We start from the raw sequence: 24,999 nt of genomic DNA on the forward strand, positions 1-24,999 counted from the left end.
TCAAAGTTACAGTTTGTAAATAAGTAAGTAAAAAATATTCTTGACAAGGTATGAGAAAATCTGTTTTTTTTTTTTTTTTAATCCTGCATAGGTACAGGTGACCGTTAGAGCAAGCTGCTCTTAAGTTAGTTTTAGACGTGGCACCCAGTCCTATCGAGAATGTTACTCGCGCGTTGCGTGGATGTTTTCGAGGATGATTTGTTTGTGTTTCGTTCCGTTTCGTTTCGTTTAGTTTCAAAAGGAAGGAAAACCTCCAACGCTGTGGGGATGTCTTCTTTGATATTTAATTACAAGCAAAGGAGCTTTGGCCTTCGATATGTGATATTTCGAAAATTTAATAGGAGTTAAAATAACAGTCGGATAGCTGCTGCGCAAACAATAACAACTGAACGAACAGCAGAGAAATGAGTAGAAATCAAGTGAACAAACGCCCAAAAACGTTAGGCAACCGAACAAGCAGATGATCTAAAATGCAGGCAGACGCTCGCCATCCAAGCAGCAAAAGGCAACAACGGCAACAAGCGGCAACAACACCAAGAACGCCAAAGACAACTTCGATTAAATGAAGGCTTTATATTCAACCTACGAATGTTGCGAGAATTGAGATTCATCGCTGTCAGCAATATCCCAAAGAGAATATGTAAGACAGGGTCAAACCTCGAGAGAAATTTTAAAAATTGGCCGCCGCTTTAAGAGGGATCACTTTGGATATAAACAGGGCCTATACGAGGGATTCACTCTCATACCTTGATATAAGCTCTTGTTCCGAGTCACTGTGATAAAGTAAAGAGACATCAAAATAGCACCACAAGTGTGAATTTCCCTAAATAATGAATGGTAGAGGTAAATAAACTCTGTCTGAAAACAGTGATGATGAATTTGTCCAAAAACTAACTCCAATTTGGATCTGTGTGCTAAAAGAAAAACTCAGTACCCGTCTATAATGAATATTGCAAGTGTATTAAGAAACGAACACTTGAGAGCACTAACAACTTCGCAACAACAACTTAATTTATTACTCGTACATTCACAATTTTCCAAAAAAATACAATATTGTATACACTTTACACTTAACACTTTATTATCAAAAATAATTAAGTTACAAAAGCTTGACTACGACAACAGCGCGAACCCGCACTAGGCTAATCTAGGCGGGCCACATCTATATTTAGATTAGACCACTAATATATATAGAGGATATTACACGGTGGCGAGAAGATATGAATTTTATGTTCGAGTGGCAAGAACATAAAATTCATATCTTCGAGCCAACGTGTAATGTTCTTTTTATTATATGGAGACTAAATATTGAAACCAATTCAACAAAAGCAAAAGGCGGGAATCGTGACGTCATTGAACGATACGACACTCACAAAGGTGACATACGGAAAATACGCCACTCGGGTCCCGGATGAAGTGGCGTATGGAATCTACGAGTGGTTTAGTTCCCAGTAAAACACTCTTCTGCATATAATAAATATATGTTATTTGCCGGCTGGGAGGTCCGTATGGTGAAAAACTGTGACCGAGGTCTTGATCGAGTCAGAACAAGAAGTGATGGAAACCAAGCTATAGTCAAGAGAGGCGAGTTGAACCTTCAGCTTGAACACTCAGGTTTAAATTATAAAACGAAACGTTTTTCTCTAAAAGAGAAATATACATAAGTCTGATTCTAGCTAGTACTGCTTGTTGCTGCTACATGTATCTCCTCTATGAGAATATATAATGTTTTGCCAAGGAGCTCAACAAGAGATTGAATGCGCAGATAATGACATAGCCATTATTTCAACGCTATTAAGAGGCTGTCTCTGTAAGAACCGACCACTGATTTTACTTCGAAAATCCGATTTTTCTCATAAGCTGGGATTTCGAAGTCCTTACCTAGTCAATCACGAAAATGAGTTTTACTTTGTTAAAAATTCCAATTGAAGTTTTCTAGGATTGATTGAAGTTCAGTCCGCTCGACACAAGTTTCATGCCTGCCGAAACTGAAAAAATAGCACATATTGCCGGCGCTCTAAAAGAACAATATTTGTTCAAAAGTCCCAATTCTTTTTTTCAACTATAGATATATCATAGCAGTTTGTTTAGCCATGTTGCAAATATAATTCAATGTTGTTCCTTTAATGGTTAAAAGAGGATTTTCTACCCGTTAAATCGCAAACGCGAAAATAACTTTACTTTGAAGGCACGTTTTAAAAATGTGGCACCTGTTTGAAACTGCTGAACTACATGAATGGAAAGTTCTTACAGAGACAGTCACGGGATCCGGAGTGGCACATCGCAATAACAAAACAGAGCCTCGCAAACCAAACGCTTAACAAAGACCTTGCTTTTTGTGTCTATTCTTGCTTTGCTGTCGTGGCTGCCTCTCATAAGCATGATTGGTTTGAACACACTAGGTGTCTCGATACCTTGGAGATATTTTTTGCTTGCCATCATAATGAATTATTCCAACTCCTTTGATTGCAAATCCAGTTGTGTACGCATTAAGAATTCCTGAAATTAGAGGCTGCAGAAGTTAAAGAAGCAACCGTCAAAATGGTATCACTGGTGGCGAAGAAATAATCCAAAGGCATGCTTATCCTTGCTGTGCAAAATTGAAAAATGTAATTCCCGATTAGGAAAAGATAGCTGGGCAGAGACAACGCTCCAATCATGAGGTCAGCAAACGCCATATTGATTGAAATAAGCTTTTGTTACGAAGATTCTTGTTTGGTACAAAGAGAAGAATGGTGAGCAAGTTTCCTACGACAATGAAGATGGATATTAAGATCAATACACTGACTGTACCATGCGATGCTTTCTGCCTTAGAGGCGACAAGGATTGATGAACCAGTTGCATTCTCCGAGATGATGTTAGCTACTGCTGATATGCTGTTCATGTTGAATTAATAATGTAAATTCAAGAGCTAGGGTGTAAGGATTTGATGTGTGGCTATGCTGAAAAGGAAGTTTAGGAAGAAAAACACTTCACAGTAAATTATGTAGCTTTTTCTTTTGAAAAAAGGTAATCCTCGATTATGAACCCCATCTGAGCACCGACTGAGTAAATGTAAATAGGTAGAGTCACAGTTCCTATCATCAGGTCAGCAAACGCCATTATGATATTGATGACTACAAACAAGCATCTCCCACGAATTCTCTTGTTTAATGCAAACAGGAAAATGGTGCGCAAGTTTCCCACGATAATAAACACAAAGGACAAAATAAAAGTGGTTCAGAATGCAATGCCTTCTCCGTTGGAAGAACAAGTCTGAGATGCGTTATTCGTCTTCCTCGGTAGATACTGCCGATAATCCGACGGATAACAATGTTGGTTGGGACAATAGCCCTTTTCATGGCTAGTTTTTCTCATTTGCATTATAATGTAGTCCAACGTGAATACGAGGCAATTTCGGACTAAAACTACAAAATAGCCTGAAATTGCCTCGCATACATGCCAGATTTTATTGTAATGCAAATCAGCAAAGCTAACCGTGAAAAGGGCTATTAAGTACCAATCACCTTGTTGAGCCTATCCGTCTATTTTATTGTTCAGGGCCGGGTTTCTGGAAAGCCGGTTAACGCTAAGCGAGTATTAAAAGTTAAGGAATTATTAAATTTCCTAGTAAAGAATTGAATTTCACTGCTTATGTTTTATGTATTTTGCGATTACACAAGCTCAAAACTGAAGAACAAACAATATAATAAACAGAAAACCTCACCGCAAAGTTACAAAACTAAATTAAAATGCTTGCTAATCCTGGGTTAGCTCTATCGGGCTTTGAACAATATGGTCCTGGTCTTCTGAATCACCGCTTAAGATCACTGGTTAGTTGGTGGACCGTTGGGCATAGTGCCCTTTCTGTTGTTATCTGCCTGGACTTCTGGAGTCTTAGTATCACTGTTGAGTGACTGGTAGATAGGTGCAGTATCTCCGCTGTTGATTGGCTGGTAGACAGGTGCAGTAGCTGCAACGTTAAGTGGTTGGTAAATAGATGCGGTAGATTCCTCGGTGCTGTTCTCTGCTCTAGCATGTGGAAACGTAAGGGCCACAGAGGAGTTGTTTGTATGCGGTGCAGGCGGGTTACGAATTGACGCATAGTAGTGCTCTTGGGGCTTCATATCAGGTGCGTTATCACGGTTCATTTTTCTGGCTTGCTCTCCAGAACTGATATAATAGGCATCGTTGTTGTAACTGTTGTTGACTGTCTTGTCTGTTATTTGCCCCTTGCTGCAAAAAACAAATAAGTAAATCGATCGCTTGAAGGAATGTTGATTGCCCTCTTGCTTCCTTACATGAAGTACTTTTGTAGATACGCCATTAAAATTGAAATTAGACCACGCCCAGTGAGTATTTCTAGTGATCCTGTATTAAGCGGCCGGTTCGTTAATTCCCGAGTGTGGTCGATATATAAAGGTTCGACTGTATCACAATTCACAAACTATTAACATTATTCAGCAACTTAGTCCGCATATTCTTTTTTCCTTTTTAACGATAATGAGATAGTATTGCGATGTCATTTGTTCAGCGCTATAAGCGTGCATTCGTCTTTTCCCTTTGTTTTTACCCAAAGGTGTAAATTAAACAATCATCCTTGAAAAATTGCAAACAAGAGCAAAAACACCACCGCCATTTTGACTAGCGTTCTGCTACTAAGGGATACGAAGAAAAATATATTCTGCGGTATTGTAAGGCAAAGGGTGTATTAACGTTAAAAACACTGGCATAATATTAGATAGATATCAATCAACAGCGAAAGATAGCAAGTGTTTTTTGGCTATTCCATAACAGAGAATATAAGTATTTAACTGAATTAATTGAGTACCACTCGTTTTGTTTGATGTTCTTTACCTTTTCCTTCCCTTGCAACGAAGCACAATACCGATGAGAATAACGATCAATATGGCACCCCCCACAGAAGCTCCTATAATAATGGCATGCTTTGATTTTGGCTCCTCGTCACTTTCTTCTGTGGTTTCTGTAGTGAAGATTAAAGGTTGAACGCTTAAGATAGTACCGCCCACCGATCCTCCAATGCTCGATGTATCACTTTCCACGATGGCTTTTAGGACGTCTTTTTTTATGGCAGCATCCGAGAACCCTTGGGGATGTTGTATATAGAAAGCTAACAAGGCGATTTGAGAATCACTAGGTGACTGCTTTGGATAATCTGGCAGAATATGAACCAAATCGCTTGTAAATACCACACTGTTAGACGATCTCCTTCTACGAGAACTGAAAAAATAAAAAAAAACAAACAAAATTGATGAAATAAATTTTTGGCTCAAGGAAAAATTATTGCATACTCAGGTATATTAAGGAGTGGGTCAGTTGTTATTTAGTGTAAAACTTCCAGGGGTGGTCTATCTGGGGAACCATGTGTACAGAAGGCTTCTAACTTAGCTATGGTAAACAACGGCTCAAAACAAGTTTAGTTGATAGTGTTGTTGCCATGGCAACCAATCACGTGACCAAATAACAGCTGACTTCCGGTTTAGATTTTAAGGCCTCTGCAGACAGGGCAGAACGGTACTTATTCAGTATTTTATTGTGTAGTCTGACTACTTACCCAAGTACCATACCCAATGTAATTGGAATGCATGTCCAAGTGACGTGACCGAAGAACTGTCACTAATGTGACTTTATACACACTATTTAAAGGGACTTTCAGCAAGGTTTGACAACCGTTCCAATTACAGTGGGTACGGTTCTTGGGCAGATAGTAAAACTACAGAACAATACGCTGATAAAGAAACGTTTCCCCTGCCTGCAGAAGTTCTCAAAATTTAACCGGAAGTGGTCTGTTATTTGGTCACGTGACACATTTCAAGTAAAACAACAACGTTAAGTTTTCTATTAAGTGGAGATGAAACCTGCAGCCAAGATTTGTCCACACTGTATGAACCGTTTCCAAGATTGACCACCCCCTCACTTTTTGACTAAGGAAAAGATGACCCAGCCCTTAATATACCTTAGTAGTTATCTTAACTAGAGCCTTCTCCAGTCTATATAGCTACCCATTGTTGTTTCAAAAAAAAAAAAAAACATTGTGTGAGCTCGAAACTAGCTGTTACTGGGGGTATGGAAATTATCATCACGCTATATTTCCTTGAGAGCTTCAAGTGTAAGCAAACAACTATAATGTGTCTCAATGCTGTTTGTGTTCTTTTTTCCCATCCCATCCCTCTTAGTATTACTTACCTCATGAGAAAAAATTGACGAAGAAGTGACCAAGAATTCAGACCTTTACTTGCCCAGGCTAATACAATACTATACAACTCATCTTCACTCATACATGTACATATATGTACACGAGCAAAGTGCATGCATTTGAGAGATCGTGCTGTTAGGGCTGCAGTTTGTGTTTTTACTTGCGTATGTTTGTAGATATTGTCTGATATTGTCTGATATTGTTTTTACCTTGATTGAGTTAACTGGCATCGCGTTTCGTCAACAGCACAGTAATCTGTCGCTGCCCTTGCAACTTCTCTCTTAAAGTCATTTTCCATTTGTTTGTTCCACTAATCAAACACAAGAGAAGAAAAAGAAATGATGATGTTGACGTTCTTTGCGAGTAGTGTCCGGAGTCGTATTCCAAGGTCTCAAAAGGTCCGAGGAGATGACCATTACGCCATCACCTTAGGGACCGTTCATTTTTTATGAGGGAGGGGGGGCTGGTGGGATTTGGGAAGCACCATTTATAAATCGCATGACCCCTCCTCAGCTTACCAATTTTTTCACATGCCCCCCCCCTTATAGCGGTCATTTTTTGGGATGACCCCCCCCAAAAAAAATTAAACAAACAATATTTAGATTTCAACTTTTTTAATATTTCTCTATTATCCCCCTACTTCACGTTATTGTGCTCACTATGAAGACAATATTTACAATCCCTATACTACAGAGAGCTGTTGTTTAAAAAACAAATCAAAAGAAAGAGAAGTCAATTTCGGATCTCCTAGTTATGGCTCGCCCTGAGCGTGTGGCATTTGGCCTCTCATTGGCATCTTCCTCATCTGAATTGATGAATGCAAGAATGACGTCACCAGAGTCATCTCCCCCAGAGTCAATCGCATCACTGTCATACTCATCATTGTCACTTTCATCTGTTTCACTGCTGTCATCACTTTCTCTGTTGTCATTTTGTGTCAATGTCCTGGCATTTCTCAGTGCTGGTTGGCCAGCTCTGAGAGGACTCTTCTGCCGCAAGCATGAATGTCTTACAATTGCCTTTACTTTCTCACTCTTGCTGCTTTTCAAATGCTGCTTCAGCCCGTGGTGGTTCAAGTACTTGTTTAGTTCTGGAACACGTAGCTTTTTAAGCTTGGTTAGATCTTCGCACAACTCAGTCCAAGGATAATCCTCATATGATTTATCTTTTGCGTCCCTACTTAACTTCGCCTTTTCTTCTGCTCTCTTTTTCCTTTTAAATTCCAGCACTTCAAGATGCTGAAGATAATCCACCACAAACTTTGATTTGACAATAAACTTATCTGCAAATAGAGCAACGCTCTCTGGGTGAGAGCACAGAGCAATGGTGGAAAAGTTGAATGTCATATTGAAAGATGTAAAGGAACACGATTCCACCCTCTTTCAGTCCAATGGGCTTGCTTTAAAGTGGCGCGAAGAATTTGCCCACAGTTTTAATGTAAAACAGATTAAATGTAAAACAGATTAAATGTATAGAAGCTAAGTTGACGAAGGTCACGCAGGACATGGAAGCACTAGAAAATAAGAAGAGCAATTATAACAGCATATTCAAGGGCATACTCAAACAGTACATCAACAAAAGGAGAAGGAAAAAAGAAAACCGCAGAAAGTCAAATGGAAGAAAGAGGAAGCGGACTGAAAATAACGTCCAACGAGTTTATGGAATCTGTGTTGGAAACCCGCTAGGAAATGATCTTCCACAATGCCTTGTGTACCCTCCTAGAAAGGCCGTCCCGGAAGAGTGTATTAAAGTTGAGGATGTTTCCGCGTCGTTATTTAGAAGAGATGGCCCATATATCGCACAGCTCTTGGAAGGGAATTATTTCACCAATGCTGCAAGAAGCAGAATCACCACCAACCTTGAGCAGGAAGTCAGAGATTATGTTTACACCTTCATGTGCCCTGAAGAGTACACTCTGACCGAAAGCATTGCTGCTTCTTGCAGCATTAGTGAAAGAGACTCCCACAGCAGCACAAGCGGCGACGAAGAACTCGACGACAGCGAAGATGAAGATGAGTGCCAGTGAAAGTTGCATTCGAAAATAACAGTGTTAAATACTTCTTTTCAGTAGCTACAAATGCTTTTTGTCGCCAAACGTTTTTTTTAAAGCAGAAGCAAAGTTTGTAATAAATTTGTATCCTGCCTTCTATGTTTATTCTATAGCAATTTTTTTGATATTCAAACATTATGCCATTTTAAAATTTTACTAAAATATTTTACGTGACCCCCCCTTTTTCCCTTATTTTTTTGGGATGGCCCCCCCTCGAAAGCCATTTTTTTTCGCATGCCCCCCCCAAATCCCACCAGCCCCCCCCTACCTTATAAAAAATGAACGGTCCCTTAGGATATTATTTATATTGAACTGTGCTAACCCGCGCCAGAAACAATACGTTTCTTAAAAAGCTGAAGGCATTGTAAAGAGAAAGTGCAAAGGCTTCCTGTTTTCGCTTGAACTTTATAATTCATTTCCCATTTATATCTTGATGTTCCAGCAGAACATTATAATAGCAAAAATCACCACAGTAACGGTACCTTTTTGATATCAAGACCTTGAACTTCCAGAATGACTGATTCTTGCCTTTCCTCTAATGATGGTGTTTGAGGAGTTACGCTAGGAGAGTGGTCTAGTTAATAAGAAAATAAGAATCAAAACAAAGTAATAGTTAAAATACTAATCTTGAAGTAAAACTTCAACTTTTATGTTGGAACAATATAAGTCTTTTCCACAAGACCTCGACATACACATTTATCATGTGAACGAAAGGTTGTTATCCACGAAACCATCAAATGTTGTACAACCTTCTGTACTTGTTTCCCTCAGTATGAAAGTGCTGAATCTGTGCAATTTCATGGCATGCAGAGCAAGTAGTTTGCTTGTTGCCTGCCTGCTGTGGGACAGCTATTAACAGGAAGTCAACAAAAAATACATACAATTTTTAAAGGAGGGCGTATCAAACAATTAGTATAAAGGCTTCTAACAAAATTGGAAGTTGACAATACCTGACGAAACAGATGAAGACATGGACGGCTTAAAAGTTGATAAACCACTCGATAGGGAAGCCTTTGAAGTCGGCAGCTCTGAAGAAAATGAAGGCTTGATAGTGGATGAGTTGAATGTCGATTGACTTGAAGACAATGAAGGTTTGATATTGGGGAGACTAGCCGTCGATAGAGTTGAGGTAAAAGAAGGCTTGTCAGTGGAAAGCATTGGGTATACGCTCGAAGGCAGTGAAGGCGCAGGCGCAGATGAAGAGGGGAGAGCTGGAGTTGCTGTTTGTTCCTGACATTCTCCACTGGTAATTGAGACATCATCAATGGCTATGTGACTATGAATAGATCCCGCTATTCCTTCAAACGTCACCTAGATGAGTTACACAGGAATGAAAAGATATTTTCCCAGTCAGGATGGTAACAAATGTGGCGTTACCGAAGTTAAGGTGGACGAAGTAAAAAGAAACAGAGTTAACAAATGAAAAAAAATAAATACATAAAAATAAATAAATAAAAAAAAAAAGCAACAGCAACATGAACAACAACAACAAAATTGCGACAAAAGTAACGGTAAAGGAGACTCTGAACGGTCAATGAGTTGTATCTGACTAGGAATCAAATAGGTCTCGAAAAGGTATTGAAGTAAAAAAGAACTCTCAGAGCGGCTAATCATCGTCATCATCATCATTTGAAGAAGAAGAAGAAGAAGAAGAAGACGGACAACAACAGCAACAACGCAAAAGACATGAACAGCGACAAGGAAAAAGCTTAGCGATCAACACAATCAGAAGCAACACTCCATGCTGCTGACCGTTGCAACAACGATCCCTTAAGTAGACTTAAGTTCTATCTCCACATAATTATAGAAAAAAAAAAGTCGTGTAAGTTGCTCTGTAGCTATCCCAGCCGGAAATTTGTTGCAATGTGACGGCTGCGATTTTTTCGGCGAAAGCAGTGGTGTGTCTGTATGATCTTATAAAATAACATGCTCAACGCTTACACCATGTCTACTAAACTTACAGTGTTATTCAAATAAATGGTTCTCTCCGCTTTAATCCAGTTGTCGCCATGGTTTCCTGACATGCTGAACACTTCTGTGTTACCGCTGAAGACTATAAAAGTTCCCATTAGGCTGTCGATGACTGCATACATGTGATAATAGAACTGGAGACAAGATGGTTCTCCATTTCCAGATACAGAGAGCTCAAGCTTTGCGTTGTCGCCGGTGGACTGCAGCAAGGTGTAGGTAAACATATAATATCCTGTGAACGTAAGTGGCATTAATCGCCCATCAGAAAATAGCACACAATCAACATATTACCACCTCTTTACTCATGATTTCGTTGTTTAGATGTTAACATTTACATAGAAAACAGAACAAAGAAGTTGAATGGCCACTTCCCTCTATGAGATGTGCTCGCAGGGAATCATGGTTGTTGTCTTCATCATCTTAGACTGGGTATTTGTTTTTATGAATACAGCTACCATGATTCCCTGGGGGCGCGACTCATGGAGAGAATTGGCCGTAAACAATCATAGAGGTAAGTGCAGGAAGTTTTGCTCACCTGATCCACTTGTATGATCGCCATTTGGACCTGTATAGGGAGATTCTGATCCTGTATGACGAGTCCAGTCAAAGACATCTAAACTTGACTGTCGCCAACCATCACAAAGCCCGATGTCAAAGTCGCAAGATATTATAGCTAAATTGGAAATATGAAAACACCATCATGTCACTTTTTGTTATTAACAGCACTACGATAGAGTCGTTTTCAGTTGAGTGTCGTAAAACGAATGTCAAAGTTAGCTAGCACTCTGGCTAATCCCTATTAAACGACACACACAATCCAGAGAACTAATCAAAACTCGCAGAAATAGCTGTTATTGCAGCTGAGTTTGCGGACAAATACTCTTTTGTTTTAAAAGGCATGCAAACGCATACAAGGTGAAAGGATCAATACAATGCAGAATTGACCCTAGCTTTCGCCTCGTTTGTGTGTCAAGCCGCTGACAACTGCAATAACAGCATGTTTTCGACAATATTCGCAAGATAACGTGTGCTAGTCTCGATTCCGTGCTTTATGAGTCTTATCTGCCTCCGACGCCGATAATATATTTTTCACTGGATAATAAGCGAGGGAAACGTTCTGGTTCTTCCAACTTCGATTCCGTAAAGCTTATGATTCCGCCGAAAACCGGCGAATAATGGCCGAAATTCTATCTCAGTTCATATCAATGCCTTTGTTAGGCTCTTTCCCTAACCTCTTCTACAATCTCCCCATATATCATTCAGAAAGAAAATATATCAGAGGCTTTGAAATCTCCTTCTCAGATTGTCATTAATTCAAATTAGCTTACACATGTTTTTTCGAATCTATTTTTCCTTTTTTCCTTTGTTTTAGTTTCAATGGAGGCTAACGCCCGAGTGTCTCACTGTACTTCGAAATACCTAAACTCTCTTCAGTAGAATACACTCCGCTGCAAGTCAAAATAATCTTGTCACCTCTCCTCTCACAGTTTGAAAACGTAGTCAAACACTTACTCTTGTGCAAGTGAATATATGAAAGACCATATATTTGAACTGCGGAGAAAGATATGATGACATGATTGATCATCGCAGTTATATACGCAGCTTAAGCAGTTGTGAAATTAAAGCCTGAAAAAAAAAAAAAAAAAAAAAAAACTGCGATGATCAATCATGTCTTCATAGCTTTCTCCTGTGTTTTGATACATTACTTGGTTTTAATATAATGCATAAGGTACCGGGCAAATGACGAAAGTTGTAAATTTTACCTGAACAGGCATCTTCAGTAAGTGTGACGTTATCAATAGCAATGTCGCTTTCAGATGGTGATCCTACTATTCCTTCGAATATCAACTAAGAAAATAACAACAGAGTTATTTTTTTTTTCTGGAATGTTATGCTTAAAAAAAATCCATCATAGCTTGTCAACTACGTAGCTCAAGGTGGCTCAAAACAGTTTCCAGCACTTTCCAAGCTATCAGCCATTAATATCCGGTGGTTGGACTGCGTCCTCAAAATGTGCCATGACAATGACGTTTTCTCGGTTATTCAAAGGTACAAAGGAAGATCTATACTGTCATTACCTGACTGGGTAATTAAATTCCTGAGAGAGTTAAAGATGGAAAAAGGTTATGAGAACGTATAAATTAATACTTACAACATCACTCAAATTCACTGTTCTTTTCACTTGTCTCCAATAGCCTCCTTGATCACCTGACTTAGTAAATACTGTGTCATTTCCATTAATTACATTAAGGGTTCCATTTGTCGCTCCATACATGTAATAGTAGAACGCTAAGCACCAAGATGAATTACGGTAATCCTTTGGTACTGCAAGCTCAAGCTTTGCATTATCACCATTTCGTTGATCTGCAGCTTTAATGTTCATATACTTTCCTGTAAAAGAAAAAAAAAGATTGATACCCTTGCTCATTTGCATTACGAGATAATGTACCGTGTATCTGAGGCAATTTCGGGCTATTTTGCAGTTTCAGCCCGAAAGTGCTTCGCATCCATGTTGGATTACCTTGTAATGTAAATAAGGAAAACAAGCCCTGAAAAGAGTAATTTGACTGAGGACTGAAGTAAACATAATAGACATCTTACCTTCTCCGGTAACATCAGACGCTGGTCCGGTTGATGTGAAGCCAGACGATAGTGTCCAATTGAATACACCTAAATTGGATAGACTCCAGCCGAAGCACAAGCCACTGTCAAAGCTACATGAAACTGGAACCGAAACAATCGCTCTTGATTACAGCGAGGCGATACACAAAGTATCTCGAAATAGCTTTAAGTATACATGTGAATGCATAAAAAACGCTTGAATTTTCTTACTTCAAATAGCGTACAACTTATCTGACAAAGACTCCAAATAATTCACAAGAATTGCCATTTTTCCAGTAACACTCGGCAAAGGGGCAAGCGGTCGATTGAAGAAAAAGGCGGGAAGCTTTTCTGGAGCGACTGCTATATCAAGTTGTTTGTGTCTTTAAGGTGTGACTCTTATCAAAATCGGTGGAAAAATTCGCGAGGTTCAAGGGGTGACCAAGGGGGTTAAAGAACATGACGTTTAACGACAGAGAAGGCAGATGTGTCCCGTTTGGTAACTGAATTGACTACCTTTCTGAAATTGCTATTTTTAGCTACAGGATTGGTGTTATTATTATTATTATTATTATTATTATTATTATTATTATTATTACTATTTTTAACAGAACACATGTATATACGCACCTGGACAACTCCCTTCGGTGATTTTTACTTGATCAATAGCAATATCTCCTGTATATGAGCTCCCAACTATTCCTTCAATTGTAACCTGCAAACATATTTCTATTATATCGTGAATTTTCGGCGCAAGTTTCTTAGAGATTCCAATGATTTATTGTTGCCTTTGTTTGTTTCCGATATGATTACTGGAGTAGGCAGCACTGAGTCTTTGTTTTAAAACTAGAAAAGCAGGATCGTTTGACTGACGTTGAATTTATGAAAGGACAGCAGACTCTCAGCAGCCTCGCCTTGCAACGTCACATATCCCGATATCTCGTTAATACGGTCGCCTTTTTCCCGAAGAAAACACTTAGTCAGTCATTTTCTTGTTTCAAGAACCTATTTCAATACGATCTTGAATTTCTAAAGTTAAAGTGTTTTGAGTAGTTATAGAGTAGGGCTTCTGCGACAGGGCGCATGCGTAGGGATGTAGGGGGTGTTAGGATGCTTACACCCCTAGGGAGTGACGTCAGGTCTCTTCCCGGAAAATGACATCATCGGGTTGGAGAGGCGTTAGCGTAGGGGTGTAAGGGCATTTATGGCATCATTTTTTTACCGTAAGGTTCCCAAAACAGTTGCAGGACACTCAGAACTGATGGATTAAAAGCTTACTATGGGATATAAGACTATCTATGCTACCTCGAAGTTATATTAAAATAAACTACAAATAACTTCGCAGCCAGTGTAAAGAGAATTTCCGATAAGGATCTGAGTACAAGGTATGGTTCAGTGTACCGGATCATGACCGGACTGAAAGAACAAACGGTAGGACGTTGTAATGATCACATGACAAGTTCTAGTTCTGAGAGTTATAAATAATTGAAGATTAGTTGACTGCAATAAACGTCCTTGAAGAAGATTAGTTCGTTCATTTTCTCCGTCTTGTACCTGCATAACTTTAGGCGTTAATGACCCCAGGGAGATTATTTTGCAGTAACGAAGAAGCAGTGGAAAACTCTATTGTATTTGAACAAACAGAGTTGTTTTGTTCTGTCTACTAAGTTAATAGACCAAATAGAAATCGATTTATTCACAATCATAGATTTTTATAATGTCTGAGGCGTATAAGACGAAACCGCGATCCATATAGACTTTGGCCCAAGGCGCTAAAGCCGATAGTAATCATGTCCAAAGCGGCGTCGACAAAACCTGGATCGGACCGGATCGGATCACGGATCGGATCACGGACCGGATCACGGACTGGATCAAGGAAAAAAATTCAAAATTTTGTTCAGCAAATTGCACTAGAGTGACTACTGTGAGCAGAAAGTTTTCTTTAATTCAGGTGTGATATTCCTTTATTCTTTTATAATATCAAGCCAACTGGGAGCTGGTCACAGATGAATTTTTTTCAGGCTGTTGGGCTTTGATTGCGATGATCAATCATGTCTTCACATCTTTCTCCGCAGCTCAGATAAATGATATTTCGTGTATTCACTTGCATCAAAGGTAAACTGTCATAAAACGAGTCGGTATGGTAATAATAGGACGAACGTATGAATAGAAACACAAAAACTAAAAACACTAACAAATTAAACACCTGATGATTTCAAATAATTTACGTTTTTGAGAGAAGTCTATACTTTTACAAGATGTGAGTTTGGAATACGATATTTCGCACTGGAATAAAACGAAACAAACCATTTGTATTTCAAGGAAATATAGCTGTTTTACAAAAAATTCTAGGAATGACATCGATAGTGTGAACGATAACGCAACCCGAGAATAACCAACATTTTAGGAGTTACGTTACGATTTTTAGAGTTATTTTTAGGGTCGTAAAGAATTGCCTTTAAATAGAATAAAACCTTAAAACGATCGTGTTCTAGGATAGAAAACACTTAAGAGGTAAGAACAAATCAAAACGGAATGAGGACCGTTAAGGATGGCAAAGATTAACGGGGATTGCAAATGACGAACTTGAAAAACTAGGCTAGTTTTTTCAAGATGTGCAAATCGTGACGTAGCTCCTTCAAAGCAAGTCATGTCCTTAAGCTTTCGTACGTAAGTTTTCTCATTAACCGTAACGCCAACTGTAACGCTCACATCTGACACGAAAATGTAGCCGAGAATTAGCCACTGATAACAATTTCAAAAACGAGAATGGGAGGTTCACGCAAGCTTCGAGCCAACTAACGTTCAAATATAACTACATCTGCCTGTTCATTACAATTTAAATTCGTCGTAAATTAGGCGCTTATGTGGCTTTTTAAATGACCTCTTGTCATTCTCTGTAATTAACATGTCATTGCGTCAAATTCGGGATTCTTATTTTCATTTAACATATTTTAGTTTTCCACTTTTATTTTTTATTTATTATTATCTTATAAACGGTTTGATTTTTGTTTTTGATTTTTTTTCTTTAAAACTTTGTTTTTTTTGTTTTTTTTCTGTGATCCGATCCGTGATCCGATCCGTGATCCGATCCGTGATCCGGTCCGTGATCCGGTCCGTGATCCGGTCCGTGATCCGATCCGGTCCGATCCAGGTTTTGTCGACGCCGTGTCCAAAGGAAATTTCTTTTCTGCTTAGCGTCTTTTCAAAGTGTAAATACAAATTGACGGTCCAAACGCGGAAAAGCAACTTCCATGTCGCTTACATAATTTAATATATTTTCCAGGTAGGAAAATCAAGTAATATAAATAAAGTGTATTTTATTCTATGATGAAATTACCCTGCTAAAATGTGTTTCTTCCTATTGTACTCAATAATGAGCCGAACTGGGAAGGGGTTCCATTCATGATGTCATCCCCTAAAACTACCCGCTTCAACGTCATCCAATCTATTTTTATCTTTTCGCCCCGATAATGTCATCTTCCGAAAAGGGAATTTACGTCACATTATGGTAAAAGCAAATGATGTCATGAACGCCCTTACACCCCTTCGCTATAGCTAACGCCCCTGCACCCCGTTGAAAGAGACTTCACGTCACTCTCGCGGAGTATTAGCACCCCAGCACCCTTACACCCCTACGTATGCGCCGTGACGCAGAACTCCTTCTCTATAACTACTGTTTTGTTATCTTTTTCTTACCACTTCGTCCAAGTATACACTTCTTTCTATAAGGAGCCAGTTGTCTCCCTGATCTCCTGACAAGGAAACAACTTTATTATTGCCACTGTACACATTGAGAATTCCAGCTGATGCCCCAGACATATGGTAGTAAAATGAAAGACAAGCCTGATTCCCTTGACTCGGAACAGTGAAAAAAAGTTTTGCACTTTCTCCAGGTTTTCTAGGGGAAGACGCTTCGATGTACATATACTTTCCTGAGGAAAAAAAAGTCAATATTATTATTGTCAAAGAGAAAAAGTTTTTGATTGGTTGGCACTTCTGAATCGGTTCAGTGATCGATCTCTTTTTTTTTTCCTTTTTTGTTTTCTTTGTTTTTATTTACACGTTTATCTGTGTAACATTATGCAAAAAAACAAACAAACAAACAAACAATAGATATACCTAACCTGAGCCCCCTTGACCATAGGTGGGACCTGTGGAAGAGGAAGGTGTGGAACCAGATGCCAACGTCCAATCAAAATCATCCGAGAACGACTGATTCCATCCAGAACACAAACCGTGGTCGAAGTTACACCAACCTGAAAGGGTTGGAAAATTAATTTTCATTTTTAATGAAGAAAAGGATATTACTACCTAATTTTTTAACTCAGGAATCGTGTAAGCAGGTTGCGGATTGTAGGCAAATGTGAGTTTGGTCGATCATCTGCTAACTTTTCGTAATTCGTTTTTTTTTTTTTTTTTTTTTTTTTTGACGCAAGTAACGTGTAACATTTGGGCGTTCGCCAGGCAAGGGTAAAGTACATTCTCTGAGGGAGGAAACGAAAGGAAACAATGTCTTACAGCAGTTCGTCTTGTGTGATCGTCCGGGTGAGAAAAGTTCTGAAAAGAACTGTTGTTGGTGACTGACGTTTCGACAACCTATTAGGAGGTCATCTTTAGTCAAGTAAATAGTATCAGGCAGTTAAAGCCTTAGTTATTACTTGTTTCTTGTTGTTGCTGTTTTTTGTTATGAAAGGAGCAATGCCATATTACGCAGGTTAGTACATATCCATCATCATCCGCTCACGAGTCTGCTCATAGAGCACATTTACATAAATTGTGTGAGTGAGATCTGTTTGTGATTGTAGATCAGTATTGTGAAATACTGTAGTGGCTTATATAGCATACTTTTACGTGTACCTCAAGGCCAAGTCATGTAATGCGGGCAACCTATCCCAGAAAAAAATATTTCACTGCAAGTTGACAAGCGTCGTCGTGCATATTACACACATGTTGCAAATTACCTTAACAGGTTTTGAGAGGTAGAGATCAGTTTCTCTGTGCTTAGTGAGGAACAACTTGCAAAATGGAACGCCACAGTTTCAACTTAGAATGCAACATTGTTGCGCGACAGGTTGATATAAAATATTGCCCTTACTACCTGGCCCTGAAACACTAATAACAAACACATTATCATAAATGGCAATTGATGTGAGATTGTTGGATGTGCCCGAGACTATGACACAATCACGAATTTTATTTAAGCAATGGACCACTCTTTCTATGGGTTTACTGGTATAATAAGCCACTCAGGATGTTGGGAGAATGCGAGAAAAGCTTGTAAGTCACAAGGTGTTAGGCGAGTAAGTGGTTTATTGCACCGATAAACAAGTAATTGTGATCAAGTTGACGGTGATCAAGTTGCTTATTCTCATCAAATTCATGAGATGACGGGACAAACCAATTACAGTGACTGAAAGAATGAAAGTACAGGCTCGGCGCCGGACACGAAATCCGCAGAGCAAGGCGACGAAAACATTTCACACTAAGAAAGTTTTAAGAAAGGAAGGGAAACGGTTATCGATGAAAGGCAAAAAGTGTATTAATTAACTCAAAAGTACTCTGACGGGGAAATGCAGGGATTCTTAGGTGGAATTGATCATCGCGAAAGTAAAAGGCTGTGCGAAAAGTGTGCAAGTAGTCCAAAATTCAAGTGCTTAGCGAAGTGATTCAACGCAGAGTTAAACGATAACTTTCCAAAGTTTTGCAAATGGAATAAAAGTTAGTTATACAAACACTGTTTCCGAAATTTACTCAGAATTTATTTATTTATGCCGAAGGCTATGAAGTCCGTGTTTCTCTGTATTTTGTTAAATGAAAACTATTGCTTGAAAGCTAAGCTTATGAAAACCAAATTCATTTATTGTGTTATGCATGCATGCATTGAGTTTAAACTCAAAATGTCTTATAGAAAGAAATATTTTTCCTGCTTTTTTGACAACTCAAGTTGATCAGTCAAGCCCAGCTGACTTCGTCCTCCACAGACGGTGGAAAGCACCGATTAAAGGGTTGAAAACTTCCTTAATTCTAATCTCGAGGGTAACCGGAGTTTTGCCGTGGAAAAAAGATAAAGCTTTATATGACAACCAACTTTTTATTCCTTGCAAATTTCCATGTATATGTTGAATGAAAAGATGTTCGTGTTATGATATCTCAACTAGTGAAAGGCAAAACTATTTATTACATTTGTTATCGCTAAAGTTCCGAGTCGTCTAGTTCCCGCGTAGAGCTGTCACTAGATCGGGAACCGTGGTATACCGGTACAATAAAACATAGGTGAAGCAACTCTACTGACCAATCAGAGCGTGCGTAGTATCTCAGTTATTTGAGAGGTTAAGCATGACGTCTACAGCAAACGGCAAAAATGAAACTTTTGCCGTCTCTCTTCAGCTGTTTGTACAGTAGAGTGAAATTATTTGTATTTGCAATGAATAGTAGGAGACGTTATTCCACTTTTGTGTGCTTTGTTTATGGATTAGAAGAAAATAACTCAAAATCAGAAGTCTTTGCCGTTTGCCGTCTGCTGTTATCGTCATGCTTAACCTCTCTATTTCATAAAATAATATCTGACATGGGAGTGATCCAGAAACAACCATTCCAAGGCCGTTGTGTGGTATATTTGATTTTTACCTTGAAAGAGATGCCCTTCCATTACGCTTTTGTCGATCTCCCTTTCTTTATATTTCAAGCAGTCAAAATTCTCTTACCGGCGTAGTAAGACAAATAAATCATTCAAATGAAGAAGTCGGGTAGTATTTTGATTTTTGTTTGCCTTATTACATTTTATATAAACACTTGGATGATTATAATTATTAGAAAATAAATATTCGTACCTAATGCAGAAGATGAATGGTTCTGTGCTGATTCAGTGGGAGGAGCGTTCATGTTTCTTGATAACCACGATATAAAGTTTCGCACTTTGGCGTATACCCCATACTTATTCGGAAGGGCACATCCTTCACCCCAGCTGGTGACTCCCTCGAGATACCACGTACCATCAAACTCGCACACCAGGGGCCCACCACTATCACCTTGGCAGGCATCAATAGTTCCTTCATCTAGACCAGCACAGAGCATGGAATCGTCGATTGCATCAGGATAGGCACTATCGCAACGTTCTTTTGACACCAGTGGCACAGATGCTTGCATCAGTGTATTTGGTGAGGGGCCTCCAGAATATAAAGCTCCCCAACCAGTTGTCCAGCATTTTTTGTCAAGGTTGTCAAAAGGAAGGTCGTGGTCGGTATCTGGCAAACAAACTAGACCAACTCCTTCATCAAGTTCAGCAGGACTAACGAGTTTAAGCAGCGCAATGTCATTGCTTTCTCGAAGAGGAGTGTAGTAATTCCCATGCATTTTGATTTCTGCAACATCGATGTCTTGCTCTGTTCCAACACTACCATTTGTTCTGTAGTGGGCCCCTAGTCTGAAACAGAACGTACATATCGATTGTAAAAACTCATATACTTGGGGTTCTTTTAATTAATTCGATTTTGGTAATAAAAAATGACGTGATTTAGTTTGGCAGATTATTAAGTACTTTTGGTTGAAAAGGTAGATTTCACACGCCAGATAGAAGCGAATTACGCAATAAAATTATGTGTTTGTTTAAAGAAAGAAACCTTGAAATTAATTCTATAATTTTTTACACTCTTCTTTCCTCCGCCAGCTTATTATCTTCCTTTTGTACGACACCATTATCATCGTCGTCGTTATTATTACTATTATTTTTTTTATTTCCTAACATTTTTTTTATCTTGCATTCTCAGCGTCTAGAAAGCCAATAAAAATTATGTTGAAAGCTACCTTATCTTAACACCAGAAGGCGTTAGTCCAACCAAACAATGAGATGCTGTCACCACCCAATAACGATCCACTATTGAACCACCACAAAACTGACGTCCAAACTCGTCTGTCAACATCACCTGCCATGGCCAGCTGTTGACAGGTGCAACTGTACCACCCACAATTCGAGTCGCGCTTGGTCGGAAGCCGCAAGAAACTAAAATCAAAGAATAAACAAATTTACAAAACGTGCTTCTAAATTAGACAATATGTTTCTTAAAAATCATTTACAGCATCTTCTTAGCAAATAATGGTCAAGCTATCTTGAACGAGACGCCCTTTTATGGTTTTATTTTGCAAATTTAGAGTAAAACGATTTCTTAATTAAATTTCACCTAACAAGTTTCCTTAAAAATTATCTCTTGATTGCAAAGTGCATTAAAATGCCAGTTACAAGATTATTCTATTTCAACTTCAATGATTCCGTCTTGACACGGTTTGGTTGTTAAGCTGTGAAACAGACAATAAACTGGTGGCCATATTTTATCGCACAAAGAAACTAAATCACTCTTCGTACAATATAAAAACTTGTTATGGAAATCTTAGTTTATGTTTGTGTCCTTTGAGGTCACAAAGTTGCTAAAATTGTATTTACGGTACACTTTTTTACCTGGAGTCACGCATCATGTAATCAAGGAGAACGAGATAGTTATTATAATCAAGGCTTGTCTTCTAGAACTAAGTTGCTAAAAATGCTGGACCTCGTCTCCTATTTCTCGTGTATAATAACAATTACTACATGTATATGCAAGAGTGCCTCATACTACACAAATTCCAAACTGTGATCTGAAATGAACTTTAGCATAGACCCTGCGATGCGTCTATTTCCTCGTACCTTCCTTAGTAGTAGTAACGCTTTCTAAACTCTTGTATGGTTGTCCAGTGCTGTCAACGCCAAATACACTCACAACGTACATTGTAGAGGGCCACAGTCCTTTAATAACTGCACTTGTAGCGTTTTCGGAAACAGTTTCTGCGGTCAATATGGTGCCCTGCATACTCTTTACTTCAACTACGTAAAACTTTGCGTGATGATTAACGACTGTATCGAGGCTCATCCATTGAAGGGTAAGTCTGGTGGGACTGTGGTGGAAGATTGAAACATTCCATCCCGAAACCGGTATGGCTGGGGAAGTTAAAAAAAGCAAAGTAATTTAAAGCATAATAAATTTCCTTTAATGAACAAAAAATGTAAATTAATTGTCCTAGAGGTAGAAGCAACAGCAGCAGAAGCAGTAGCAGTGGCAGTGGCAGTGGCAGTGGCAGTGGCAGTGGCAGTGGCAGTGGCAGTGGCAGTGGCAGTGGCAGTGGCAGTGGCAGTGGCAGTGGCAGTGGCAGTGGCAGTGGCAGTGGCAGTGGCAGTGGCAGTGGCAGTGCCAGTGCCAGTGGCAATGGCGCTGGCAGTGGAGGCAGTAGCGGTAGCGATAGCATTAGCAGTAGTAGTAGCACTAGCAGCAGCAGCAGTAGCAGTAGCGGTAACAGTAGCGGCAGCAGTAGCAGTTGTAGCAGCAGCAGTAGGGTAGTAGCAGCATTAGCAGTAGTAGCAGTAGCAGCAGCAACAGTAGCAGTAGCAGTAGCAGTAGCAGTAGCAGTAGCAGTAGCAGTAGCAGTAGCAGTAGCAGTAGCAGTAGCAGTAGCAGTAGCAGTAGCAGTAGCAGTAGCAGTAGCAGTAGCAGTAGCAGTAGCAGTAGCAGTAGCAGTAGCAGTAGCAGTAGCAGTAGCAGTAGCAGTAGCAGTAGCAGTAGCAGTAGCAGCAGCAGTAGCGGTAGCAGTGGCAGTGGCAGTGGCAGTGGCAGCGGCGGTGGTGGTGGCGGCGGCGGCTGCGGCACTGGCAGTGAAAGTGAAATTTGCAGAGGTAGTAGTTGCAGTGTTAGAAGTGGCTGTAGTGATATTAGTAGTAATATTGAAATTAGTGGTAGTCATAGCCACAACAGAAGCTGAGGCATACACAAGCAGTAGTAGCAAAGGAACGACAGCATTTACAGAGTTTATTACAAACACACCTGACTCTCGACCCCTTTTTAAAATAGCGAACTTCATCATGATTGTGTTGCCTGGTGTTTCTGTATATGCTTGGATGGAGATGATATTTGAAAGACCAAAAGAGACATGTGCTAGAACCTCTCGAGAAAATGGCACACACCCAGGGTGATAGAGAAGTCCAGTGCCATTTCCATCAATAATCTTGACAAATTCACTGTAAAGATAAGCATGGTTAGGAACTTATGTACTGACATGCTGTGCTCACAGTTGTTGTTAAAACGCGGCTTTCTTACTTGAAGTGGTCTCCCTTACTTTCTTTTAATTAAGTAATTATAAATAAATTAGTTAACTGATTAAATAATGTACTCTTGGAGTTTAAACCTAACTTTCACAAGGCTAAAAGCATACATTTAAAGAGAAAAAAGGAAATAATAAAGACGTTTTCGACATTATGTCATCTACACGTGATTTGATAGCAGTATTAAAAGCATTGGTAATTTTCGAGAGCTTAAAAACAAAAACAATGCAGTCATTAAATCGTTAAAGCGGTCACTGTCGCAGCTTAAACAGAACCTCTTTATTGCAGAGTTTCGCGAGAGCCGATTCAAACGGGGTTTTATAATGGTTGTAATAACCAGAGTTAAATTGCTCGCTCAGAAGAGGAACTTTCACCGTATATTACTTTAAGCAGCTAGCTAAAACTATATATTTCATGAATAAAGTATTCTTCAATGGAAATTTTTTTGATTAATTATATGAGTAAGTGTCCACTCTTACAGTCTATTTCTGGACCATGTTTCAAGACTGCTGGTACGAAATACAAATGAAACAATAACGTTATCCACAAGCCATAGACTTAACGGCTGCATGGCATGATAGGATAAATTATTGGCAAGCCTTAAATTATTGTTTACTACTTGCCAAATATTGCATTTTCTGCACAAGCCTTCGTGGATGTGTTTCAGATTTTCCCACGCAGAAAACCCTAAATTTTAAAAGAGATGGCGACTGCAAATTAAGAAAAGGGCTTCTGAAATATTATCGCACGTAAGCTGTTTTACTCCTAATAATATATATGAAAAAAATTACTCGATTCTAATTGGCTGAGAGCAGTGCAGTTCAAGTGTAACACTAGTGCAAAAAGTGTAACACTAGTGCAAAAAGTGTAACACTAGTGCAAAAAGTGTAACACTAGTGCAAAGAGTGTAACACTAGTGCAAAAAGTGTAACACTAGTGCAAAAAGTGTAAACCTCGTAAACCTGTATTATGATTGGCTGAAAGAAAATAGGAAATTTTCTAAGCCAATGATATCACGTAAAATGACGACGAAAATTTAGAGCGGAAACTCTGAAAAACGTTTTCTCGAATGAGAGAATATGGCTTCAAGAAAGATCGTCCGGCATGTCCTCCACGCGAATTTGTTTTCATGTTTATATGAAGCGGCTCGTGCAATTTCAGATTTTTTAAAAAACTCACTCGTGCAAATTAATGCCAAATTGAACTCGAAACCCTATGATTACCTATACCAATTCTACTGATGTATATGTTATATTAATGTTTAATTTGATATTTATTGTTTAGCTGTAGCCATAACACGATGTGTTGAAAAAGGAAAGAAGCAGAAAAAAAAGGAAATATCAAATGTTTACAAAAAACAAATCTCTAGGTTAAAATTTATTTGAAACTTTTGCATTATGTCTGCGATGTGTTGTGCGTTATACCGCTCTAAAATTGTACTTGCTTTACCAAGCGTAAGTAATGCAAGTATTATATGGTATGCAGAGTATGCTAATGAAAAAAAATATTTAGTAAGTAGTATAAGAATTATATAGTAATATAAAGTGGGCTAATTAAAAAAAAAATCATATTGTAAGTTGTGTTAACGGACGTAGCGCTGGGGATTTATTGTAATTAGGGGTAGCTTTCCCTCTTCACATATTTCTCGTATCTTTCTTCAAGAAAGATGAAACTGCTACAGGCATAGGGACCTCCGTTTGATCCCAGGTGCCTTTACGATGACTTTACTAATATACCTGCAATCGTCAAGATTTATTTCTTGAACGGCGATGAAAGCGACGGCTGCAGGGATACCAGCACTGTGTATTGTCCAGTTACAGCGGATAAGATCGTTACTCGTAGATTTTAACGCTATTTGGCCAAAGGTCGCATTGAAAGAGACGAAGCAGCCTTAAAAGAAGAAAAGAAATAACGATTTAGCTATTTAGAAGGAAAGTATTTCTGATGTGATAATCAAACAGTATTAGAATTGCAAAAAAAGGCTAAGGAAATATAACGTAAGGACGAATGGTCATGAATTCCCTTCAAGCAGAGCGAATTCAGGGCAGTTGTTT

General features: G+C 39.0%; 3 protein-coding genes and 1 long non-coding RNA gene across 4 annotated transcripts in view; 1 reads left to right on the forward strand and 3 right to left on the reverse strand.

The window, feature by feature from the left end:
- LOC145480379 (uncharacterized) overlaps window positions 1-8,486 on the reverse strand; it is a 79,363-nt gene extending 70,877 nt beyond the window's left edge. The window contains exon 1 of the mRNA XM_081458667.1: window positions 8,418-8,486. The gene's annotated coding sequence lies outside the window, so the exon portion shown is untranslated. The remainder of the gene's footprint in view (window positions 1-8,417) is intronic.
- The window catches only part of LOC145479914 (MAM and LDL-receptor class A domain-containing protein 1-like), a 266,467-nt gene that overhangs the window by 93,434 nt on the left and 148,034 nt on the right, over window positions 1-24,999 (reverse strand). The gene's annotated exons all lie outside the window — the stretch shown is intronic.
- The window catches only part of LOC145480881 (uncharacterized), a 124,881-nt gene that overhangs the window by 57,372 nt on the left and 42,510 nt on the right, over window positions 1-24,999 (forward strand). The gene's annotated exons all lie outside the window — the stretch shown is intronic.
- LOC145479960 (MAM and LDL-receptor class A domain-containing protein 1-like) overlaps window positions 994-24,999 on the reverse strand; it is a 36,346-nt gene continuing 12,340 nt past the window's right edge. Inside the window, exons 10-27 of the mRNA XM_081458440.1 lie at window positions 24,682-24,835; window positions 22,668-22,861; window positions 21,500-21,790; window positions 20,626-20,821; window positions 19,653-20,245; window positions 16,947-17,078; window positions 16,519-16,754; window positions 13,450-13,534; window positions 12,820-12,942; window positions 12,371-12,609; window positions 11,982-12,066; window positions 10,754-10,891; window positions 10,209-10,450; window positions 9,198-9,558; window positions 8,730-8,821; window positions 6,407-6,507; window positions 4,838-5,221; window positions 994-4,216 (exon numbers count right to left, since the gene is read on the reverse strand). Of these exons, the coding sequence (XP_081314566.1) occupies window positions 3,808-4,216; window positions 4,838-5,221; window positions 6,407-6,507; window positions 8,730-8,821; window positions 9,198-9,558; window positions 10,209-10,450; window positions 10,754-10,891; window positions 11,982-12,066; window positions 12,371-12,609; window positions 12,820-12,942; window positions 13,450-13,534; window positions 16,519-16,754; window positions 16,947-17,078; window positions 19,653-20,245; window positions 20,626-20,821; window positions 21,500-21,790; window positions 22,668-22,861; window positions 24,682-24,835 (4,055 nt within the window). The 3' untranslated portion in view covers window positions 994-3,807. The remainder of the gene's footprint in view (window positions 4,217-4,837; window positions 5,222-6,406; window positions 6,508-8,729; window positions 8,822-9,197; window positions 9,559-10,208; window positions 10,451-10,753; window positions 10,892-11,981; window positions 12,067-12,370; window positions 12,610-12,819; window positions 12,943-13,449; window positions 13,535-16,518; window positions 16,755-16,946; window positions 17,079-19,652; window positions 20,246-20,625; window positions 20,822-21,499; window positions 21,791-22,667; window positions 22,862-24,681; window positions 24,836-24,999) is intronic.

Source organism: Orbicella franksi, chromosome 1 (genome assembly GCF_964199315.1).
Source record: "Orbicella franksi chromosome 1, jaOrbFran1.1, whole genome shotgun sequence".
Classification (NCBI taxonomy): Eukaryota; Metazoa; Cnidaria; class Anthozoa; order Scleractinia; family Merulinidae; genus Orbicella; species Orbicella franksi.